We start from the raw sequence: 24,436 nt of genomic DNA, 5'->3' as shown, positions 1-24,436 counted from the left end.
GAAGTTAAGCACCTCTGGCCCAGAGTTTTAAGGAGCCGTCTGGGTTCTCAGCAGTAGACAGGCTAGCCGCACTCTGCCAGGGAACTCTGGAGTTTTACGGCACTGAGCGAAGAAAAGGGGAAATCCAAGAAGAGTGCTGATCTGCACGGCAGCAAATACGCAACATGCTAGCGAAGACTTTTGTGTATTTTTCGCCCGAACTCATTCTTATAAAACATACATATGTCTCTCCAAAGACTGATTTTGCTATACATCTGGCTCTTCCCTTATTTTCACAGGAATGTTTTTACTTTGTCCAATATATCTTTTCACTGAACTTCAATAAAAACATGATTTACTTCTAATATTTAAAAAATACAACAAGAAAGGACAAGAAGATATTAGGAGTGTACTTTTTATTTTTCTTTGGTTTCTTAACACAAAAGACATGCGTTCTATAAATAAAAGGAAATAAGATTTTCTGGGAAAGGTTAAACTGCCGGGGGGTGGGGGGGCGGGAAGAATTTCTACCTACTTCCATCTCTGTGACCAAAAGGCTGGTCTTCAGCTCCCATCCTGGCTTTGATCTCAGGTGAAACCCAGAAGGCTCTGTGTGTTATCTGAGGAGGGGAAATGCCCAAGGACGTTGAGTGCCACAATCCCGTGCTCACAGCTGGGCTGGACCCCAAGGTCCACTGAGCATGACATCTCTCCTACCTCCTAGTTACACGCTTTTCACAACATCCTTGGGTGAGGACTCTTCTTTTCACAGGGCTACTGGAAAGGCTCCAACCCCAAAGAGCCAGCCCAGTCATTTGCAAACACCCCCCTCAGACTGAGGAAGCGATGGCTGGAAGAGTGTGAAAATGTTGGTGTTGGCTCACTCGTGCTCACAGCCCACCCAGATCAAAGCACTGGCCCCGGGTGCAGCAGTGTTAACTTCCACACCAGGAGGTGGGAGTGGACTCAGGAAGGCCACTACAAGAGCAGCAGATGGTGGGGAAATCATCTATCAGCCTCAATGGCAACATTCGTGCCAGCATCCTGAGGGCCCGGGAGGCCCCCTCATTAGCCCACTGACTGATCCTTAACCCCTCCACAATCTGGGATGGCCAGGACTGCTTCTAGTTCACAAAAGGGCTTCTGATAATAAGAGGAGCACTGACACACGCCTCTCTAACAGGAAACGCAGACCCAACCGCCTTCCGAGTCTACTTCTGTAGGCAAACCCAGAGGGAGTGAGAGAGAAATGCTGAGGCTCCACCACGAGCCCAGGTGAAACTACATCAGACTGTTGGGTCTTTTGAAATAAAAACATCATTTTCAAGTGCTTGTAGCAGAGGCCCGGCTCCTAAGTGGCAGGTAACAAAGGTACATCCTTCTGGATACGTGGCGATTGCACACACTCGTAAACCTTGTGGTGTGGGGGTGGAAAAGACGTCTCAGGATCCACACTGTGCCTTTCTGAACAGGCTTCCAGGCCACCCTAGTAGGCAGCAAGGGACAGGAGACCAGCCAGGCAGAGAATGGGATCCTAAGACCCAGTCTTGCTTTAAAGGAACTGTGTCCTCATTTAGTCTGTGCTGGAAGCAGTTTAGAAAACCAGGTTTTGGCAGCAGCAGCTGAAGCCCAGCCCCACTGCCCAGTGCACTGGTAACAGAAGTGTCCTCCTGCTCAGGCCCTGCTGTGTGACGTCAAGGTCCTGTTCAGGGAGGAGGAGGAAGGAGCATGGAGTCTCTTCAAGAGGTCATTTGCTAAGATCAGAAGAAGAAATATAAAATCTGTTCTTTGCAGCAGCAAGAGATTCTTTCGGCCTTTAGTTCTTTGCCATAAAGTCAGCTTTGCTTGAGTGTAAAGGTCCACCTTGCTGGTTGGTCTGCCAAGGGCTGGAGGGAGGCCAGACCCCTGGAATTGGCGAGTGGATGGAGAAGCAGTGGACTGGAGGGTAGACGAGGCTACTGGACCAAGCCAGCCATGGCTGGTGGAAGGACCAAGTCCCTGGTTAGGTTCTAGAGGTACAAATGGTCAATGTGCCCCAGAAGTATCGCAATGAGGAAAACTATCTGAGAATGATAGACGGGCGAGAATCTGGCCAGACCTGCTGTCTCCTTGCTGGTCATATGAGGAATGAAAGTAGGGGCGGAGAGTCTGAGTGAGCGCCATGGTGGCAGTGGGAGGTGACCACAGGGGCACCCTGGAGCCTCTGGCGACCAGCTGGAAACTCTCCCCTAGAAGAGTGGCCGTAATTGAGCCGATTCACTAAGCCTACGATTAAAAAAGTCCTCTGATGGTGAGTGTGAGTACAAACCCCATGAGCACCTTGCTAGAGGACCAGTGGAGAGCGTACTGACACCAGACACGTGAGGGCTCAGAGGCAACCCCAAGTGCTGTGCGAGGCCTCAGGACCCTGGGACCCGAATGTGGGAGTGGATGCCGCCCTTTTTCGTGGTGGGCAGTTTTCCATTTAAACTCACATTTGCCTTTAGTGTCTTCTAATGCCTTCTACTCGCAAAAAATGTTCACTTAAAAAAAGGTATTTTTCTTTCCAGTTTCTTTCAACTGCTTCGTTGTTTAAATATCTTTCGGTTTCTTTCAAGTATCTTTTTTCTCCTTCTATTTCTCCTGAACAAGATGAAAAAGACCTCGTTAAAATTCCAAAATTCAGGAAAAGCTTCTGCTCTCCCTGCTCACCCAGCAATGAAGACGAAGTCCTCTGTGCCCTAAGATGGAAGAGGGAGGTGCTTGTGTGCAACGGGCATGTTGCTGTGGCTGCACCGCCACAGGCAACGAGAGCCCCTGGGGCGTGTCCTTCCTCCCCTAGCCACACCCCAGCTTCCAGCAGTCTTGGCCACTGCAGCTACCCCATTGCAAGCTGGCCACCGCGTGGCCAGAACAGCAGGCGAGGAAGAGCGTCAGATGGCAGGCTTTCCGCCAAGTGGCAGGTGGGAGGCCGACTTGGATGGAGCCTGTGTACGCGTGGACCAGCAAAGCAGTCCCATGCCACCAGCTGTGGAACCCGGAGGGGCTCGGTCCCACGCTGTGCATCTTGGTGACCTAGGCTTGACGGTCACAAGGGCAGCACAGTGAGGGAGGCTGTGAGCACTTGGAAAGGCTGTACCTCCAGCAAGCTCACATTTACCCCATCCCCTGGTCTACCACCTCTCCCAAGGGGGCCTGTCCCTGGAAGGGAGTGCCTGTGCCTGTACCAGATCCCTACCCCGCCACATCCCCTGCCTCTGCCTTAGATGGTGAGGAGGGGGATGCAGCCCACGCCAACCCCTCCCTCGTGACACGCCATGGGGGCCATAAACGTCCAGCGGTCCGTCTCCGGGTCATACATCTCCACCGAGCTCAGGTTTGACTGTCCATCATAGCCCCCGACAGCGTAGAGACGCCCACAGCTGGCCACCAGGGAGACCCGACTCCGGCGCGTGTGCATGGGGACGATCAGGCACCACTGGTCTGCCACGGAGCTGTACACCTCAGCGATACTGAGGAAGCCCGAGCCGTCGTAGCCCCCACAGACGAACATCTTGCTTCCCAGGGACGCGGCTCCGTGCCGGCAACGCTTGTTGAGCATGCTGGCCGCTGGATGCCAGGTGGCTGTGTGGTGGTTGTAGTGTTCCACCTGCATTGGGGACAGAGGTACGGGGGTCAGAGCCGAAGCTCAGTCCGCAGGGCGACCTCACAGGGCACGATGACCTGCATGGTGTCAGACTCCAGTCAGAGGCCAGTGTGTGCCCTGGCTCCCATGCCCTGCTTCCTTGGCTGCGCACCTGCTCTGGGGCTTATGGGACAGGAGAGAGATCACTTAATCTGACCCCCTCTGTCTTACATCTCAGGGAACAAAGGGGTTGCCCAAGGATACACTGCTATGTAGTGACAGAGCTGGGATGAGAGCAGGGTCTCCCGAAACCTGTCCAGAGTGCATTCCACCACAGCACCGAGCAACTCCATGGATCTACCACTAGATGGCGGTTGAGGGTTTTTTTGTTTGTTTGTTTGCTTTTTAAAGAATAAATGTTTATTTTAAAGAATAAATCATCCAGAATACAACTGTTTGAAACTTCACACTGTGTATAATTGCGCCTACTCTGGGCAGGGATTTTGCCAGGTCTCATGAAGCGTTTGTGAACTGGACAGGGTGGGGGTGGGGCTGGCATGGCTATACTCTACCCCTCCTTTGTGTGCACTGGCTCCCATTCTCAGAAGAATTTCAGAGCACGTGGCAGATGGCCTGAAACCTCACTAGATGACGCTTTACCCAGCTACGGCAAGGCTGGAGTTTCTTCCAAAGAACTGCCTTTCAAAATCATTCTCAAAGATGGAAGGAGTGGGTACCCTTAACCCAGGGGGAGCCCAGACTTACACTGTTGAAGATCTGCAGACCGTCGTGGCCACCCGACACATATATCCTCCCCTCAAACACCGTCACCCCAGCAGCACTGCGACTTGAGCTCATCGGGGTCACCACCGTCCACCTTCAGGGAAGAGCCAGAGGAGGAGGGGGCGCCATGAGATTCGGCGTTGCTGTCCTCCCAGGACAGCTCAGAAGGGCTGGGGTGAAGCGTGGAGTGTTCCTTCTCACCCCGCACAATCTCCCCACCTCTGCAGGCACTCAAAACCAGCACGTCCCAAACAAGGCCCCTCTCCCTTACAGATCTGCTCCTCCCTTGCACTGCCGTCTTGTTAATAGGACCACCAGCCACTGAACCGCCATACTCAGATTCAGTGTTTTCATGGTCTTTTCTCCCTCATCATCAACATTCCTGTGGTCACCAAGTCCCAGCTGGTTTGCCTTGGTAGTCACTGCTCGTTCCCATCCCTGCTACCGCTGCCCTAGCTCGGGCCTCTCACCTGGTGGCCTGCCACCAGCCTCCTTACAGGTGGCCTGGCTTTCAAACCCTCCCCATCCCAACCCTATGCAGCCCACCCCGGGAGTGGCTCCTTACTGTCTTCTCCATGGCAGAGTCCCAGTTCCCTATGCGGTTCTTTATCTCTTGGTCCCCATCTACTTCATTTTCATTTCCGGCCATGTGCCATGCATGCTGGCTGCTCGGTCACACTGAGCACTCGCTGTCCTCTGGGCCTCTATTTTTGCTCCCTGCCTACAATGCGCATCTCCCACTATCCATAATGGGTCTCCTCTCAGAAGTCAACCCTGACACCCTGCCTCTCCCTGCCAGCCATGGTAAAGATCAAGGTGCTCCCCACCCTGCACCCAAGAGCTCCAAACAGACGCCCCCAGGGTAGGATAATCACGATGCACCTGTGGCCCCTGCAGACCGGCTGCTAGGATCTCAGACACCCAGCCTGCTGCCTGATACATAGTAAGTTGGTTAAGTGAATGGAACATTGGCTGAAAAGCATTCTGATGAATCAACTAACTGGCTTATGAGAAGATTCAAATACTGAAATGAAAAATTTGGGCTAACCTTGCCAGTTGTTTTCCAAAGAGTATTCCATAAAGGAAGATGGTGACAGGCATTGTGTAAGATGAGATTGAACAGACTTCTTCACTGCAGAATTTTTCAGTCTTTAAAATGTTAATATGTTTTATGGAAAGATAGGAACTCTAGCGGTACATACATCAATGTCATCTAAGCTTATTTGACCATATAACTTTTTTTTTTTCTCTAAATCACATCCTACCCGAGTCATACCTATCCTACTTTGGAAAGTGTTGTGCATTTATTTCTTATCCCCTTTCACCTGCACTTCCATTAAATGGGCTGATTCAGGGGCGCCTGGGTGGCTCAGTCGGTTGAGTGGCCGACTTCGGCTCAGGTCATGATCTCATGGTTCGAGCCTCACGTCGGGCTCTGTACTGACGGCTTGGAGCCTGGAGCCTGCTTCGGATTCCGTGTCTCCCTCTCTCTCTGTTCCTCCCCTGCTCACACTCTGTCTCTCTCTCAAAAATAAATAAAGATTTTAAAAAATGGGCTGATTTAACAAAGAGGTATAGATGATTAAATAAACATTTCCAGCTATCTACACAGGCTTATCTGTTTTAAAAATTCATTCAATCAATGGGTGCCTGGATGGATCAGTTGGTTGAGCATCTGACTCACGACTTTGGCTCAGGTCATGATCCCAGGGTCGTGGGATCGAGCCCCATGTCGGGCTTTCATGCTGAGTGGAGCCTGCTTGGGATTCTCTCTCTCTCCCTCTGCCTCTCTCTCAAATCAAAAAAATTAAAAAACTAAATAAAATAAGCCTGGCTGGCTCAGTTGGTACAGCTTGCAACCCTTGACCTCAGGGTCATGAGTTCAAGCCCCACGTTGGGTGCAGAGCTTACTTAAAAAAATAAAGTAAAACAAAATTTATTCAGTCCTTCATTCATTTAACCAAAAGTTATTAAATACTTATTATATGCAAGGTACTATACAGGCTGAAAAGGCGACTAGGATATTCTCTATCCTGAAGGTCTAATTCTTTATACTCTGTTTAACAAGTTTCAGTTGTCCCCAGGAGCTGGAGTCCTTACTTGTCTGTCTCGGGTGAGTAGGTCTCCACAGAGTTGAGAGAAGAGTTGCCATCGTAGCCCCCACAGACGTAGATCTGCCCGTCCAGCACGACTGTCCCCATGGCACTGAAAAAGACAGAGCTGTCATCCAGATGGGCCTCCGACTTCCAGGGCCAGCCTTCATGCTCCCTGGGGGATAAACCTAACCATCAACTGCCTCTTTCTAGAGCAGACCTAAATCCCACACGTGTGACTAAGTAAAGGTGTAAAATTGAGGGGGAAAGAAAGAAGCTGCCGTGTGGTACCCCCTGCCAGGGTTCGCTCTGGGGCCCCTTCTCAGTCCTTGATCTGTCTGAAATGCTCACCTTCCACCTTGCTATGCTCAGGGTCTCAACACCTTTGAGGCCCAGGTCAAATTCCTCTTTCTCCTGCTCAAAAAGCCATCTTGGATCCTTCAGCAAGAGTCCGTCCCTCCCGCCCCTCGCTGCCAGGGACAGCTTCTTTATCACAGCTTGGTTGTGGTCACTCATTCACTCCTCAGATCCCATGAAGTACTCAGGAGGCTCGCATCCCAGGCACTAGATTCACAGTGCTGAGCAAGCCAAAGCTCCCACCCACAGGTGCTATACTCTGGCACCTGTCACCTCTCAACAAGTGGGGACCTCCTGGAAGACAGGGGTCTTCCTCTGTGTGACTCTGACAGTGCTTAGCATGGTGCTTTGTACGTGATAGGCCTTCAACATGTTTGTTGTGTTAGCCTGATTTTATTTAATTCGCTGTGAAGTTTGACAGATGTCTTTTCATGACAGATGTGGCCCCGATGGCCCCTACTTGTCTCAGTGGGTGACGCTAGTCTCCTGTTGTGCACTTATGACATAGGGAAGGTACTCTAGGCTTGCTATCTCCCACCCTCACCACACCCTGCAAGGAGGCACCACCATCTTCACCGTACAGATGAGCAGCTGCGGCTGGGGAGGTCGGGTGCTTTTCCAGACTGCCCAGGGAGAGGCATGCTTCCTATCTAAATGAGACAAGCCCACTCCCCTGCTGTCTACCATGCCCCACTCCCCTCAGATTAAAGATCCGGTGGTCTGGCATAATCACATAATCTTCCGTTCTACATAAAGCCTCATGAGAAACATGAGTGCCAAGCTGCCCGATTCACGTTTTTCAAATCTGATGTTGGAGAAGATTAAAAATGAATTTGGGTGGCTGACAAACAGGAAAATAAAATATACCAGGCTAACTGCCACCTTTCCAATGTAAAATCAAGCTGATTCCATGCAATGTCCCTTTGAGGGACTCGGTAACAGAACCCCCCCCCCCCCCCACCCCGAACCAGCCTAGAAGAGGAAAAGGACTCTTGCCTCAGGCAAGGACCGTGGGAAGACCACAAATTCACTAGACACATCACTATCTTGCTAGAAGCAGACATACATAACAACACAGGAATGAGCTCAACAGCAATATGAGAGAAGAGGTGCCACAAAACTGCGTCAGGTTAACTGTCAACCAAATGGTAGAGACCAGCGTGAAGGGGGAGGGGGGTGGGGGGCACGCAGACCAGCATGGACTAGAATGGGCCACAAGAGAAAGCCTGAAGGGGAAGGGCTGACAGCAGGGAGGAGTTTGTCACCAACTGGCAAGACAGACTGCCATGTGGGGTGTCAGCAGGCAAGGGACTCAGAACATTTTTAGGCAGCCTATAATTTAAAAGGGAGGAAATGGAGCTGGATCCACGCTACTAATAACAGGGCATTAGCCACAGTGAGGGAAGGGGATGCCCAGGGGACTCTCCTGCTGGACAACACTCCAAACCCGGGGACGTCAAGGCAAGGCAGTTGCCCAGAGCAGACACACAAGGAAGAACAAGTAGTTGCAGTGAAAGCAAAAAAGGCAGTCAGGGGTTGGGGAAATGGAGCGATGAGTCATTCGAGGCCACAGAAGGCCACAAAGCACCCAAGGAGCTGAAAAGGGAAGCACTGAGGCAGGGAGAGGGAGAGAAAGGAACCACAAGCCTGTTAGCTCAGGGTCTCGAGAGGAACAGATCGTGTATAAAAACTTTATTTTTCCCAAATGAGCCTAATTTGACCCTTTGTGAATCTGGTCTTATCGGTACAGAAGCAGATTCCTTCCGGTTCGAGGCCACATACTAACTGCACGACAGGGCACGTGTGCCTCCCGGCCCAACACTTCCACATGGTAAAGGTCTCCTACCCCGATTCTTCCTCCTCACCACATATGCAGTCACTTGATCTTACAAACAGAAAACCCAAAGCACAGCATCTGCCCCAGTGGATTTCAAACTGTCCCTTTCAAAAATAATTCATTTAACTTTCCCCCTAGAGTTGGGCTTCTGTCAAGGAAGCTCAGTTTATGAAAGAGAAATGCAGAACTGTTCTGGTTATACGGGTAGGGACAACTTCCTCTCCTCTGTCAGCCCCGGAAGAGAAACCTGAATGCCACTTGAAACTGCTGATCCGGGTGGCCCCACGGAGGGCAGAAGAACTTGTCCAGTTATCCCCTCCCACTCCAGAGCTCCCACCGCCCAACTGTGCACATGCTCCACACATGCCTGGTGTAAGGGAAGAGGCTGCCTGCGTCTTCAGCACTAAGAAGGCTGAATGGAGGTGCTATTTGGATGCCCTCGAACCCTTCTTCAGGAAATCTGAGCAGGCAAGCGATGGAGGAAACAAGTATCTGGAAGTTGTTAAGCGACATAAACTTGGTCCATTTCACAAATACCTATGTGCTCACACCTGGGGGTGGGGGCCCTGAAGTAAAGTGCATTGCTGCGGCTCACATACTCCCTGGGGTAGTGGAAGCCTGCGTGTGGCAGAGATGTGGGGGGGAAGAGAGTATAAGGGACAACATCGCTCATTTCCTTTTATCACTAATATAGTGAAATCCTACTCATTCTTCAAGTGTCGACTTTCATCCCACCTCTTCCCTGAAATCTTCCAGAGGTTCCCATCCAGTTTTTTCCCCTTCTCGAATCTTCCATAACGTGCATTTTCAGTCCTTATCTGACACTTAAATAATAATACAACTTCCACATGTCTGTGTCTCATCTCCCCAGGTTCCTCAAAGGACAAGGCAGGGATTTTAAAGCAGATGCGGGGGCTGGCTCCCGGGAGGTGCTGGCTGTGGCTGGCCTGGCCGCAGGAAACTCCCAGGCCAGCTTGTGTTTTACATTATTATGTGCCTCTGCTTGTCTCTCATGGTGCTCCCCAGATGTTCAGTGTGTGTGCTCGGGCTGCACAAGTGGCTTCCAGGATACCTTCTCTTGCTATTCATGCTCCCCACTCTGGTCCATGTGTCCGTCTCTGGGTTGTAGACCTCCACAGTGCTCAGCCGTAGCTGGCCGTCATACCCTCCGATGGCATACAGAAGCCCGTTCACCACAGCCACACCGACACGGCTGCGGGCTGTTGTCATGGGATGGCACTTCTCCCAGCGGTTGGCGATGGGGTCGAATACTTCTACCACATTCAGGGAATCACCTGCATAAAAATTTGCTACTCAAATTAAAACAAATGAGACCACGTGTTTAGATCACGGCTGTTGGGCATTGATTATATGGAACGTTTGACCTGACTCTATCAATTCTTCCCACAGAATTACTGGAGCCAGATGGCCCCACTACGACATTCCAGCTGTGTTAACCTCAAACCTAATTCTTCAAGGAAAATCAGAATCAGACAAGAGGCATGTACTTTCTAGAGAGGGCAGTTTTATAACTGCAGTGAGGTATTCCACCTGCTTAAAGCCAAAGATGGGAAATGGGCACACTATCCCCCCAGGGCAGGAAGCATGCCTGGAGGGAAGGGGTGGGTCCCCTGCTGACTTTCACTTACTACCATGTGACTCTGGGCAAGTTGCTTTGTATTCTTATCTTCTATTCTCACACATGAAATGGGGATAATCTCTGTGGCAGCTTTGTTGTCAAGATCAAATGACAGAATAGGCAAAGCACCTAGCATAGTTCTAAAACATACTAAGTTCTCAATAAACAGTAGTTACAGTAGCCAGGAGTGATTCCAACCCTATCTTTATACAACAGGTTTGTTTGTTTGTTTTGTGGATCAAATAAGAAAATCCACCTTCCCTGTGTTATTCTGTTGTGGGGTACCTCATACCGTCCACACTTCAGTGTGTACTAGTTAAGGACTTCCCTTCTCCAGGTCACATGGTTAACAAGCAGCAGAGACTTGTACCCACCTCTCATTAACCTTCAATTAAAAATGAAGCTGCCCAGGATTGCCCACCAACTCCCCACCTCCACAAACCGAGACTGACACTGTGAACCGGCCTGGCCTTCACCTAGATGACAATCTCACGCCACTGTACCACAAAGATTCAGGCGCCACGTTACAAATCTCTCCGGCCCTGCAGCAGTGCCTGGGTGGGCAGGAGGGCAGAGGGGCCCACAAGCTTTCCTGAAAACTTGACTGTGTAAGAGCTGCCAACAACATACAGATTCTGAAGCATGTGTGCTTTTCATTGCAGGTAGGAAGTGAAAACAGCATTATTGATAGTGGCAGAACCTGTGTATATGGAGAATTTTCCTTCTCATGGGGACATGGTCATAGTCTAACTCCAGAGATCCGTATGACCAATGTGATTAGCTTGGTAACAGAACTGGGTATTTAACTGAATTCTACCCAGGGCTGTATTTAGCTCTGATATTCTGATTCAACGGTATTAACATCCGACATGCTTTAACTGCAGTACAGTTATACAAAATCAAGAGGGACCAGGGTGGTGACACACGAGGGAGGGGAACCAGAGGGCCGGGCTAGGTTGTTTGGGTGCCTTTTCGTCCACAAAGTCCAAGACAGGGCGCTGCAAAGAGGAGCTGCAAGATACCTGCTGAGTTGAGGCCCCCCACGGCGTAGATAAGGCCAGTGATGGATGTGCAGCAGCGAGGCCTAGTTCTGAAAGCCGGCAGGTGGGGCCGGCGCTCTGGCATGAGGTGATAGTCCTTTGCTTCGTCTACCAGGTCCCTGGAACAAGGCACAAGATGTTATGACAGGAGGTACTCTCCCCACGTGGTCTACACGTGTATTTCCAATCATGGCTTCCCCAACCGAACTGCAGGGGAAACATGGGAGGAGAAGCCTTCTGGAAGGTTTGGTCTTGAACCCAGGTGAGTCCAGGGGAAACCATACACAGCTATTGAAACATGCTCAAAATTGGAGAGGCAGGGTGAGCAGAGCCCATGTCAGCAGGTGTAATCAAAATGAGTATCTTCTAACAAGCACACACCTGGCGGAAGAACAGGGTGACGGCCACAGCAGTTGGCATTGGGGAGGTTCAACAAGCAGCCTGCATCCTGTCACAACGGAGACCCAGCCCTTCCTATACCTATGGCTCGCACCCTGCAATTCGCTATTGCTCACCTAGACTGTGGCAACAGAAGCCGACTGCTCCTGGTGGATTTCTCTGCCTCCAGTCCTGCCTCTCCATTCCACCCTCCACACTATAGTCCAAGCTGTCTCTGTAAGAACCTCCGATAGCTACCCATTGCCTACAGAATGAAGTTCAAATTTAACAGCACCGTTGAGATTGCTGGTTGAGGGGTCCCACCTACCCGTAGCCACACTTCCACCCCTTGTCAAAACACACCTTCATACTGCTCGCACACAGCCACTGACCTCCCTTGAACCCGCTGGGAATATGACAAGCAGTTTGGAGGAAGGTGAACATTGTTCTTTGCTGCTCTGCTTTTATAATGATCCTCCTAAAGGGCTACCGCCTTCTGAGCTGTTTTGGGAGCTCTGCTGTGCCAGGTCAGCACTGATTTACCCAGGGTAAAAGTTTCAGGTGCCACAAACATGTCCCCCCACCCACTTGCCCATCACTTAGATGGGCCCAAACCCACCCAAGGCCAGTGCCCTAATGTTTACTGGAGACAGTAAGGAGCCCCAGGGAGTCGCCACCAAGTGAGCTCCTGGAGATGCTAGGAAATCTTCAGGCAGCATGGGGGAGGAAGCCCCTTCTGCCTTGATGCTCCCTCATGGCACATTTCTTTGCTCAAGAGGTCAGACTTGGGCTTTTCCAGGCTCCAGACAGAAGACAGATCAATCTGCGTGCTATAAATTAGGACTGATCACTCAATCCTTCCTCCCCTGAGCTGGAACATAAACAGCCTAAGTGGGGCCACGTCCTCTCCTCTGCCTGGACCCCGGCAGCATCCTGTGCAGGCTGATCCTCGCTCACCTGCATTTGTGGCAGCAACGCACCATGTCATCTTGCTGCACACGGTCCGACAGGAACTGGGGCCGGCAGAGGGGTAGGCGGATATTGGACAGCAGCTCAGGCAGGCAGGGCCCCCTCTGCTCCCGGTCGTATCTGACCCAGGCCAACGCAGCTTCAAAGACCTGCCGTGGCAGAGATGCAAGCTGTACAGTAACTCCTCTCTCCCCAGGCCGTACCCCCAGGCACCTCACCCAACCACCCTGTCTCCATCCCTCCACTCCCTATATTCAGCTAGTCTCTTGGGTCCGTCAATCTTTCCTCCTCCTTGTTTCCTGAAGCCACTGTTTTCTACCTCCCCAAGCTGCCCCATTTGGCCATCTTTTGAAACACAAGCCTCGTGACTATAACAGGCTCCTGGCTTTCATTATACCTTCCTAATGAAAAGCTAGCTGCCGGGGCACCTGGGTGGCTCAGTCAGTTGAGCGTCCAACTTCAGCTCAGGTCATGATCTCACAGTTCATGGGTTCGAGCCCTGCATTGGGCTCTGTCCTGACAGCCCAGAACCTGGAGCTGCTTTGGATTCTGTGTCTCCCCATCTCTCTCTGCCCCTCGCCTGCTCATGCTCTGTCTCTCCCTCTCAAATTAATAAACATTAAAAAAAAAAGAAGAAAAGAAAAGCTGTCAATGGTTCCTTATTCCTTTCTGCATTCCACCCTGCCTGCTTTCCTCCTTAGCCCCCTCCCCCACTGCCTCCCAGGCTGGCTAGTTCTCTGTTCATACTGCTACCTTCACGTCACCTCCAAGTCCCCTCACCTCCTCCTCTTCTTCTAAACCCACTCCCCTTTTCTTAACGCCTGGCTCCAGATCCACGTTCTCTGGAGGTCTCCCTAACAGCTCTAGCCACAAGGGTACGTCCCTCTAAAACCCCTGAAATGTACCACTTGTAACTGAGCTGCCCCAGGTCACGCTCATTAGTGGAATGGCTAGAGAGGGGCTTGCTCTTGGGACGGAGATCTTCCCTGTGAATCACAGGGCCCACATGACCACACTCAGGGCCCACTTTCCCCCTGCTTTTCTGACATTAGGGAAATAAGCAGCCTCCTGGAGCCTGGGGCTCCTCCTGCTGAAGCAGAACTTCACGACAGGCCAGGACTCTCCACTGCAAATACCCCAAGCTGCTCTGCCCTGGACTTTGGTTAGGTTTCCCAACGACTGAACAGGTGGAGGCCTTGTCGGGTGGTGCTCCCGGTGTCCGGAGGGCCAGATCTAAACACCTCACCCCTGCATTCGAGCCCTCTGCTGTGCAGCCCTCGCCCCACTCTGTTCCAGGTAATATCTACTCCCAGTCCTCTTCAGGCACTTACACCCACCTCTGCTCACCTAAAGGGTCACCCTTCGCTCCTCTGCTAACACCCTGCACTCCCATTTATTCACATTCTTCTTGACCATTCCGATAAGAGGTCTTCTTTGTCCTTCGAGGACCCTCTGATCATCCAAAGGCTCCACCTCTTCCATCAATTTCAATCTCCCGGCACTGATCACCGCCTCCAATCCTTTCTGCTCGGTAACTGATGCCAATGAGCCTTTGACAGTGCTCCCTCTCCCCCAACCTCCCTCTCAGGGCCCCCTGCAGAGCCTCTTTCCTCCCCACTGTCATCCAGCACCGGCTCCATGAGTTATGATGTGGGTGCCCTCAGTGCCCATGCTGAGCCTATCTCCCTTAATCACGCCCACCTGGGAAAAAAGTCTCTAGTGAGGTCCAGCTCTTTAAGCTCACCCCCACCCGAACTCTGCAGCTGACAGAGTTGGCCCACCCATTCTTTTTTTTTTTTTAAGTTTATCTATTCTTTTTGGTAATCTGTACGCACAGCATGAGGCTCCAACTCACAACCCCAAGATCAAGATGAGTTGCATGCACCTCCGACTCGGCCCAGCCAGGCGCCCTTTGGCCGGCCCATTCTAAATATGTGACTGCTAATCTCATCGGGGCCGCTTCCCACCAAGCCCTCTTCCTTCCTCTAGCTGCATCTCTTTTCCAGCTCCCACAGGGCTGGTGCATGCCTCTTCATCCGACCTCACGTTTTTACTACTCCTCCTGATCCCCATTCTCAGCTGAGAAAACAGAACCAAGCCAGAAGAGAATGTCAGTGGAATCTGCCAGCACCTCCCTTCTCACCCCACACCTCCCCCTTGGGTGCGGGGGTTCTTCCTCCTGTGGTGGCGGATGAGAACGGCTGGCACTTCTAACAGGTACACGCCTTGTGCCCTCTGCTCTGCCTCCTCTCGCTTACTGAGGACATTGCTCCAGCAGTCATTCTCCCTTTTCTCCTACATCACCAACTCTTCCCTCTCTTCTGGAAAATTCCCACCATCAGCCAAATGTACCCGTCATTTCTCTCACCTTAAAAAACAAACCAACCCCTCCTGACCTCATACTCCTCCCCAGCGACTGCCCCGGTGCTCTGTTCTCCTTTAGAATAAGATTCTTTCATGGCAGCATTACTTCCAATAGTAAATGCTGGAAATAACCCGAACATCCAATAAGGGATGCGATGTTGATAAAATCAACTGAATGTTAGACACTAACATGGATACAAATGTTCATGAAAGATGTATGTAGTATAATAAAACAAACCCACAATCAACAAGCTGCACACACATCATGATCTTCATTAAAAAAATAACAACTGGGGGCGCCTGGGTGGCTCAGTCGGTTAAGCGTCCGACTTCGGCTCAGGTCATGATCTCGCGGTTCGTGAGTTCGAGCCCCGCGTCGGGCTCTGTGCTGACAGCTCAGAGCCTGGAGCCTGTTTCAGATTCTGTGTCTCCCTCTCTCTGACCCTCCCCTGTTCATGCTCTGTCTCTCCCTGTCTCAAAAATAAATAAAACGTTAAAAAAAAAAAAAAAATTAAAAAAAAAAAAACAACTGAAAACAAAGATCAGAAAGAGCAGTAGCCCCGTGTCACCTGCAGACCGCTGCCCTGCTCTACACACCTGCTCCTCAGATTTTACATTCAGCTCATCCCGAGACACCAGCTCAAGCACGTCTTCCAAGGGCAGGGCCAGGAATTCTTCTGACATGGACACCTCCACAAAGTGCTGGTGGATGAAGCTGTTGGCCGCATCGTACAGCACCGCGCACATCATCGTCTCAGCAAACTGGCGTACACCCAGGCAATTTTTGGGGTGGAGGCTTTTGGCGTAAGAGAAGATGAAAAGAAATAATTTAGAGGAAGAATGTTCTCTTCGATTATTCTCAGGCTGGTTCCGGGGGGTGGGGTGCTACAGAATGGAAAAAACCCCAGCTTTGCTGGAAACTCCCTGTGTGATCTCAGGGGTGCCTCTCAGCGCCTCAACTGTACAGGCTTAAAATTAAGACAGTTTATATCCTCAGAGGGCCCTGCCTCTTGGGCCTCGTGCCCAGTGTGTCTAGGTGGAATGAGTTCTCCGGGAAGTCCCGTGAAGCAGCCCTGAGGAGAGAAGAAGAGAGCACATACTGGAAAACCTGTTTGCTTTCCTTCAGCCGCTGGCATGCTTTGGTGAACATCTACCTCTGTTCCCCAGGAGGGTACTGAGGTTGTAGGATGAGACTTTAAACCACGTGGGGAGACGACTTCTCTAACATCGGGACCCTTCCACTTTTTCATCTTTTTAGTTGATCTAAAATCTTATTCTTTTACTTACTTTTTTCATCTTTTTTTTTTCTTTTCTTTCTTTTTTTTTTTTTAATTTCTTTTTTAACGTTTATTTATTTTTGAGACAGAGAGAGACACAGCATGAACGGGGGAGGGGCAGAGAGAGAGGGAGACACAGAATCGGAAGCAGGCTCCAGGCTCTGAGCCATCAGCCCAGAGCCCGATACGGGGCTCGAACTCACGGACCTCGAGATCGTGACCTGAGCTGAAGTCGGACGCTTAACCGACTGAGCCACCCAGGCGCCCCTTTCATCTTTTTTAAATAGCAAGAAGCTCTATGGGTCTAATTGTTCAGACGCCCAGAAGTGACAGCAGCAGCTACTACTCAGCACCATCGGTGAGCCCAGTACTTTGCCAGGCCAGAGTCTCCAACCGCACTGCCAAGCAGTAATTGCCTCCATTTTTAGACGGAAAACTGAGGCTCAGAGAAACTAAGAAATGTGCCCACAGCCTTCTACAAGCAAGTGGCGGTGCCAGGCTGAACCCTGTGCGTGTTCCCGTGGCCCCAAGGCAGACTTGCCCTCGCTGGGGCCGTCTGGGTAAATCCGGGCCTTGCATGGCACCAGGTGACAGGGGAGGATCCCTCAAGTGCCACTAACAGCCTCACCTGGAAAAAGCCTCACCTGACAACAGCTACCCACCTCCTCAGGCTGTGGCCATGATTAAGCAAGAATGTGGCAAAAGCACTCAGCATGGTGGCTGGCATGAAGTCGGGGCAGCTGCCTTCATTTTTATAATGGTTTTCTTACTACTGTTGCATCTCAAATGAGCCCAAAGTGGTGCTGAAATCTTAGTGACAGCAGAAGATCCTGGGGGGATGGGGCTTTTCTTATTTTGACTTTGTGACTGATAATCCATGGAGGGAGAGGGTATGTATCAGAAGGTTTGCTCCCCCCACCCCGCCGCCATGTTGTTTAAAGTTCTAGGCAGAGTTGTACTCACCAACAAGTACCCCTGCCCCTCATCAGCAAACCTGAAGGGCAATCTCAGGAGTCTGGCTCTGGGATAGTCTAAACTCCACAAGATGTTGTTTCCCTTCCAGACTGAACTGGCTCTGTCTGTCCATTGCTTTGGAAACCTACATGCATTTCCACAAAGGCCAGGGAAGCATGAGCACTGAGCAACACTTAGGCAAGGCAGCATGTCCAGTGAGGAACACAGGGCTTAAGATCAGAATGTCAGCTCAGTCATCAAATAACGCCTTTCTCCTGCAGTGCTCACAGTGACTGAATGAGACTTGTGCACGTTCCCATCCGCTCCCTCTCGGGCTAGGATTCCTGCACCTCACCTTTGCCTTTCACTGGCTTGGCATTAAGAACAAAACACATCTTCAACTGAACTGGGCTTTGACATCTAAAAGGATGGGATGTGGGCAGCCTGCTTGTGAGGCAGCAGGTGGGGAAGGAGGAGGGAATGCTGGCACACAGGAGACGGCCCCGTTCAGGAGCAGGAAGAAGATAAGAGGGAAAATGAACCCAAAGTGTTGATACAGACGCACATCTTTCAGTGGACACTTCACGACCTCCTTCCTTGCTGGCACAGCTTGTAAGCAAGGAGGCCACAGTAAGATGTAATGCTTTATCAAAGTCAGGAAGCAATGACTTGAATTAAATAACTTACTGGCTTGGTTCACTGATGCATTTGATGTTCTGAGACGAGTGTTTTAGAAAATACACAGCTCCAACGCTCACCTAGACACAAGGAGGTCCGTACATCTGAAGACTTGGAAAGGGGCCACAAGAAAAAAAAATCAACCCAGTCTCATGAAAGAAAAAAAATCAGGAGAGGCTGAAGACCCAATAGGTGGAGAGACTTCAGGAACGACTGTTCTAAGAACTCTGATGGCTTTGCAGCTTCTCTGTGCCCTGGCACATCCTGTCTTTTCCACCACTGCTCAGAATGGTTTCTCTCAAGTCATTAGCAATCAAAACTTGAAAATGGAAGGTCCACATGCTTCCATAGGAAGGGGATACATAGGAAGGGGGCAGCTGGGACACCCTAACACACTCTGCAGCCAGGCTCAGGAGAACCACCCCAAGGAACAGAAGCAGTGATGGTAACTACTGGAAAGAAAATAGAAAGCAGGCCAAGCCTCTGGGGCCTGTGTGGAGGAATAAAGACAGGCTTCCCACATCCCATTCTTTTAGATGTCAAAGCCCAGTTTAGTTGAAGGTGTGTTTTTCTTGCAGGGCTGAATGGAAAAATGTCAAAAGACAGACATAACATCAGGCTTTGTGTTTAAGTATGTCTTCCTAAAATGTCACTGATGCATGTAAAAATTCCACTGGTCTAAAAATCACTTTTTAAGCATCTTTTGGACGACACTACTTTATAAAAGAGGCTGGTCCAGTATTGATAGTGATGACCTCAAAAGCCCCTAGGTGGAGCTGCTGTCCCCTTGTGAGAGTGGCCAGCCTTAATTCTTTCCAGAGTGCCTAATTAATCATTGAGTTCTGTGGGGACAAAGAGACAAACAAGAGTCTCATCTGTGTCCTTAAAAAGCTCACAAATGAGGGGAGCCTGGGTGACTCAGTCTGTTAAGTGTCTGACTCTTGGTTTCAGCTCAGGTCATGATCTCACGGTTCGTGGGTTCAAGCGCTGCATCTGGCTATGCAGCTGGCAGCACAGAGCCTGCTTAGGATTCGCCTTCTTCACCCCTCCCCCACTCATGCTGTCTCTATCTCTCCCAAAATAAATAAATAGACAAAAAAAAAAAAAAAAAAGGAAGAAGAAGAAGCAGCTCACAAATGAGTAGGAAAGACTGCGTGCCCCACACCCCCAGCATTCCGGGGCAAGGTCAGGCGGGGCTCTGGGGCTGTGCTCTCATTATGTGGTCTCCATCTATAAAACCTAAAACAGACCATCTACCTCATGATGAAACCACTCACTCTGAGCCCAGCAGAGAGCGCCTTGCATGCTAAGCATCATTACCACGGTTATCAAGACTAGGTGCACACACAGCAGTGCTCAGTGACATCCAAGAACACCGCATGGGCAGGACATGGACAGCAGGTGGGGTCCACAGAGCTGCTAAGTGAACTGGTCTGGTGGAGCAGGAATGGGAGGGGGCAGCTCTACAACGCAATGAGGTTCAGGAGGGCAGATCTGAGGTGGGAAGAATGCTGGTTTTCAGGTCAGGGACCTGTGATCATAGAAGCTCAGGTAGAAACGTTGTTCTGCTTTCTCCCTGCCTATGTGGAGCCCAGTGCTAACCTGCACCCTCAAGTCTCTAGTGGTGAAGGCGCAGCTTTTACCCTGTGGCTAAGAGCTCTGCCTCCTGAGGAGGAGGAAGAGCCTTCTTATCTGCTCTGTCATCAAAAGGTCATTGCCAAATGCTGGACTTAGGTAAGGATACAGTCCATGATTGCTTCTGGGAGACGGAGGGAGACAGAGAATTCTAGGAGGTGAAATCTGGGTAGGCTCCTCAAGAGATGAAGGGAAAAGAAGCCAAGACACTCAAGGAGGGGGCAGGATCTACACAAAGATGGAGACAGGCTAGGCAACAGGTAGCACTGAACCAATCGGCTCGGTGAGAACAGTCAGCTAAATTAGTGGCTGGTCAAACTGAAGAGAGAGGACCAGAAGAAGAGGTACATGTCAGGCCAGGGGGAGTGCAGGCGGGGGTCCATAAATCGTGTCCCCTCAAATGTTCACCCCAAATAACTGGACACTACTTGACAGAGATCTGAAGAAAGGTTATTTCTGCAGAGTAAACTCCCTGGCTCACTCCCTTTGGAAAACTCGGCATGCCCCAAAGACTCAACAAATTCACAGGGGATTCCAGGAACGAAATGGGCCAGGTCCATCGCACGACCTCACCGTTCTCGGAGGAACGTGCAGCAGGCGTCTTTGATGCTCTGCAGCTGCAGGAAGCTCGCCCCCATCAGCAACGACTGCACATTTTGTTGGTCAATGGCAAGGTGGCCGTTGTAAGCAAAGTTGATCAGAGCCTCCAGGGCGCTAGAGGAAACAGAAAAGATACTCTTCAGAGATTCTGGCCCTAACCAAGCTGACATGCTGACCTGGCGAGTGTGTGGGCTCCTCTCTAAAATCCATTTTGCCCATGCCCTTTGAGAATCTATCTGAAAGGAATAATTACTTCACCAGGAGCCAAAGATACATTCTACTTCTTAAGCTGTCTTTATTGCTTAATTTTATTCAGAAAATTCTGAAAAAAGAAAGCAAGTGCCCATTATCTTACTACTGAATGAGTCAACGGTGGTTATTTTTCTAGGTTCATTTTCAGTCCCCATTTGCCTGCATGTAGAGATGGTACGGATATAATCATGTAACTTATCAACTCCTTTCCCATGTTGCTATACTGTCCTCATGTTTATCATTTTTAGTGACTGCTATATAGTATTTCAACACATAAACAAGCTATAATTTATTTCCTTTATTGGTAGGCATAATAGCTCATAGCATTCATTGTATTGCAATCATAAATAATGTTTCTTATTATTTCTTCGAGATAAATTTCCAGAATGAGATTCCAACAAACTTTTCTGCCTTTCTATTCCCACTGAGCATGAAATCCAAATTCTGTTTCTAGGGCCTTATGTGGTCTGACCCCTCTCCAGCTCTCTGACCTCATCACCTTCTACTCTTAGCCCTCACTCCATTCTAATATGCCAAACACACTCTCACCGCAGGGCCTTTGCACTGGCTGCTCCTCTATTTGGAGGTCTCTTTCCCCAGATGGCTCACTCCCTCACTTTAATTAAGGTCTCAGCTCAAATGTCACCTCATCACAGAAGCCTTCCCTGATCACCCTGGAACAGCACAGAAGCCCACCTTCATTTGCTTTACTTTTCTCATATCACTTTCACTTGCCAGCCATATGATGCATGTGCATGTTTATTGCCAGATGCTCACGACTAGAAAGCTGGTACAATAAGAGGTGCTGTCTTCTCAGTGCTATTCCTCAGTGTCTACAGCAGCACACATAACAGGTGCTCAGTCTACCTCTTTTAAATGAAGCGCGTGCGCTGTGCGTGCTGATGAGCACAGCTCCTTCAGACACAGACCTGAGAGAAGAGAGTGCATAGCTGCCCTTGCACACCCACTTCTGTGTCTTTCCTTAGAGGGAGCTGGCCTGAGATTTCTGCCTTGCACTGGGTATATAAATCCTCCCCATGTGCTGGGGCAGATCACCTTCAATCAGTCAGAGCGTACTACAGTTTCCTGGCTCCCTTACCCCTTCTTTCCATCACTGTGAGATTAAGAAGGTAGGCAACAAATGACAGGTTACTGGCTGACGTTTTAGAGTCCCTGTTTCGTTTATTATTTCTTCTCCAACGAGAATGTCATGGCCCTGAGTCACCCTGTGTGTTTTGTTCGCTACTGCATTTCCAGATCTCAGAACAGTGCCAGGCACATAGTAGGTGTGCAGCGGGCCCCTGGATACAGCCTAGGTTATAAACATACATTCTCAGTTCATAGACTTGCATAGAATCAGTCACATAAACATCCATTTCCCTTTCGAGGCCCAAAAAGGCATACTATGGGATATGTTTACATAAAGTCTGCATGCAGTAATCAGGAAAGTATTTCCATGTAGAGGGTCCAGTAGTAAGCAACTCTACATGTAAGGACAACTTTAAGTAAGTGCCTAAATGGCATGATTTCAGGGGTTATGGTACTGCCTTCCGTCCCCAAAAATTCATCTAGCACAAATTCATCTAGCGGCAGTACTGACATTTGAGGCCAATAACTGTTTGCTAGGAAGGGCTGTATTGGACAGTGGAAGAAATTTAGATGGGATCACTTTTGGGCCTGACCTTTTTGGACATCAATGTTCTCAACCATCAAATAACCACAATCTTGCCATCTTCTGAATCTGTGTTGTCTCAATAGAGTAGTCACCAGTCACACGTGGCCATTTAAAAACTGTATTAATTACAATTAAATTTAAAACATTTTAAATTCAGCACCTTTATCCCACTAGTTAAAATTCAAGTGCTCAGTAGCTATGTATGGCTAGTAGCTACCACTGTAGAGAGTACAAATGCAGGAAGTTCTGATGGATATAACACTTCTAGACTGGTAAGGAGGGTAATGAATGAAGACACTTATTTGAAAAACTGTTTTGCCAGCTACAATGGCTGGCACAAAAAAGCACACAGAATAGTATTCCAGCACCTTGTACCCAGTCCTAGTTATAAAAAATATCTCGGTCTAGTTCCTATTAAATGTGTTACTCTAATAGAGTAAAAACGCATCAAAAAAACTCTCCTCAATTTAACCCTGTCTCGGGCCACTGGGCAGAGGTTCTAACTGGTTTACCAAATCACCTACTGTGTGCGCACAGCTGCGCTAGATGCCGCGTCCCGCTGCAGGCCCCCCAGTGGCACTGCAGGCTGTGAGACCTAGCGGAGACATGGAGTACCTTGGGTCCATTCCTTGCATTACAATCTCATCCTGCTTGCACTCCATCATGTCATTTGTAAACATAGCGTGGAAGTACGGGATTGAGGCCGCTAGGACGATCCGGTGGGCACTGAATTTGTGGTCCCCAATCTGTGGGCAGAGTGAAATATAAACAGAGACACTGAGGAACGCACATCCAAAACCCAAACTGCCCCTTCCCCCGCTTAAGCTTCTGCCCCTTGCAATGGTACTGGAGGCATCCCAGTACATGAGAGCTGAGCCTGTCATGGAGACCCTGAGATTTTCAATTCAACACACTCAGTTATAGTAGAAGAATGTAAGCAATACATCTTAATGAGGCATTAAAATGGTTAAAAAGTTAGAAGCCTGAATGCTTCCAGTGGTAGTTTTTACTTATATGGCAGTCTCACTGCACTGTTCCCAACTCGCCGCCAACTCAAACACCTGATTTCTCATGTTATCCTGATCCCGATTAAAGGCAGATGGAATTGACAAACTGTCCAAGAACCCTGGAGCTCCTGACAGCAGGCTCGAGAAGGGTAAATACACAGTGACAGGAAGAGATAAGGAGAAACAAGACCAGACTTGAATAGGGGCACATGTGGGGATGAAGGACAAAGCAAGCATTGTGGGCACAAATGTTGGGGGGTCCTGGGACAACAACCAGCTCAAATGGCTGGTGCTGTGTACTGGCAGGGGCTCTGCATGGCCCACAAGGCTCAGGCCACACAGGGACAGAGACTCTCTCCAAAGTGTGTCAAACCCTCACTAAGGAGACACATCCTTAGCCTGGGGAGTCCTATAAAGAGCTTTCCAACTATCTGTCAAAAGGATAGTCTTTTTCACAAGCTTTGCCATTTATAGCTTCAAACCACATAAACATTTCCACTTAAGAACTTTCTAGTCTTCAGAAAGAACAGTCTCCCCCCCACCCTCCCTGCCCAGTTCCACATTAGAGAAATGCCAGAGCATCTCACTACCCAATGCTCTTCCCCGGGTCACATTTATTTAAGGGTTCTAGTTCAGGTTCTGTCACTATGGCCTCTTTTGTACCACTTTAGGTTTATTATCTGGAAGCTGTTCTTTAAGATCACACCATCTTCCAAACACTGAAGGGGCCTCACTGATTCAGATTCTATGAGTTCCTCACATAATCTACGTGTTGCTCTCCTACTGGTGTTCAGGGGCATTAAATGGCTGTGTGCTCTGGGGCGGGGGGTCAGAAATTAAAAAAAAAAAAAAAGGAAATATATATATATATTTTAAGTTTACTTATTTATTTTAAGAGATAGCACGTGGGATGGGACAGGGGCACAGAAAGAATCCCAAGGAGTCTCTGCAGGGTCAGCGCAGAGCCCAATACAGGGCTCAAACTCCTGAACTGGGAGATCATGACCTGAGCTGAAGTTGGACGCTTAACCTACTAAACCATCCAGATGCCCCTGGAAATATTTCTTAAAGTTGTTCTACAAGGTTTTTCACACCAGCAGTTTCTGGTTCCCTGATTCCTGCTCTCAGGGACAACTTCTTTCTTCTGGTATTTATCTCACCTTTCTTTCTTTTCTTTTTTTTTTTTTTTTTTTTAATTTTTAATGTTTATTTACTTTTGAGAGAGACAGAATGTAAGCAGAGGAGGGTCAGAGAGAGAGGGAGACACAGAATCTGAAGCAGGCTCCAGGCTCTGAGCTGTCAGCACAGAGCCCAA

The 24,436-nt window shown here is 49.6% G+C and overlaps 1 protein-coding gene across 3 annotated transcripts in view; it reads right to left on the bottom strand.

Moving 5' to 3' along the window:
- Window positions 1-378: 378 nt before the first annotated feature.
- KLHL18 (kelch like family member 18) overlaps window positions 379-24,436 on the bottom strand; it is a 55,473-nt gene continuing 31,415 nt past the window's right edge. For 2 of the 3 annotated variants that reach the window (XM_060630886.3, XM_060630888.3), the window contains 9 exons: window positions 22,730-22,860; window positions 20,161-20,301; window positions 15,641-15,839; window positions 12,668-12,828; window positions 11,315-11,451; window positions 9,726-9,963; window positions 6,467-6,571; window positions 4,349-4,460; window positions 379-3,607 (listed from right to left, as the gene is read on the bottom strand). In XM_060630886.3, the coding sequence (XP_060486869.1) occupies window positions 3,221-3,607; window positions 4,349-4,460; window positions 6,467-6,571; window positions 9,726-9,963; window positions 11,315-11,451; window positions 12,668-12,828; window positions 15,641-15,839; window positions 20,161-20,301; window positions 22,730-22,860 (1,611 nt within the window). In that variant the 3' untranslated portion in view covers window positions 379-3,220. The remainder of the gene's footprint in view (window positions 3,608-4,348; window positions 4,461-6,466; window positions 6,572-9,725; window positions 9,964-11,314; window positions 11,452-12,667; window positions 12,829-15,640; window positions 15,840-20,160; window positions 20,302-22,729; window positions 22,861-24,436) is intronic. The other variant, XM_060630887.3, reaches the window with a different exon arrangement.

The sequence above is a fragment of the Panthera onca genome, chromosome A2, assembly GCF_046562875.1.
Source record: "Panthera onca isolate mPanOnc1 chromosome A2, mPanOnc1 haplotype 2, whole genome shotgun sequence".
NCBI classification, from domain to species: Eukaryota; Metazoa; Chordata; class Mammalia; order Carnivora; family Felidae; genus Panthera; species Panthera onca.
The sequence above is the reverse complement of the archived record's forward strand: the minus strand, read 5'-3'. Positions and strand labels throughout refer to the sequence as shown.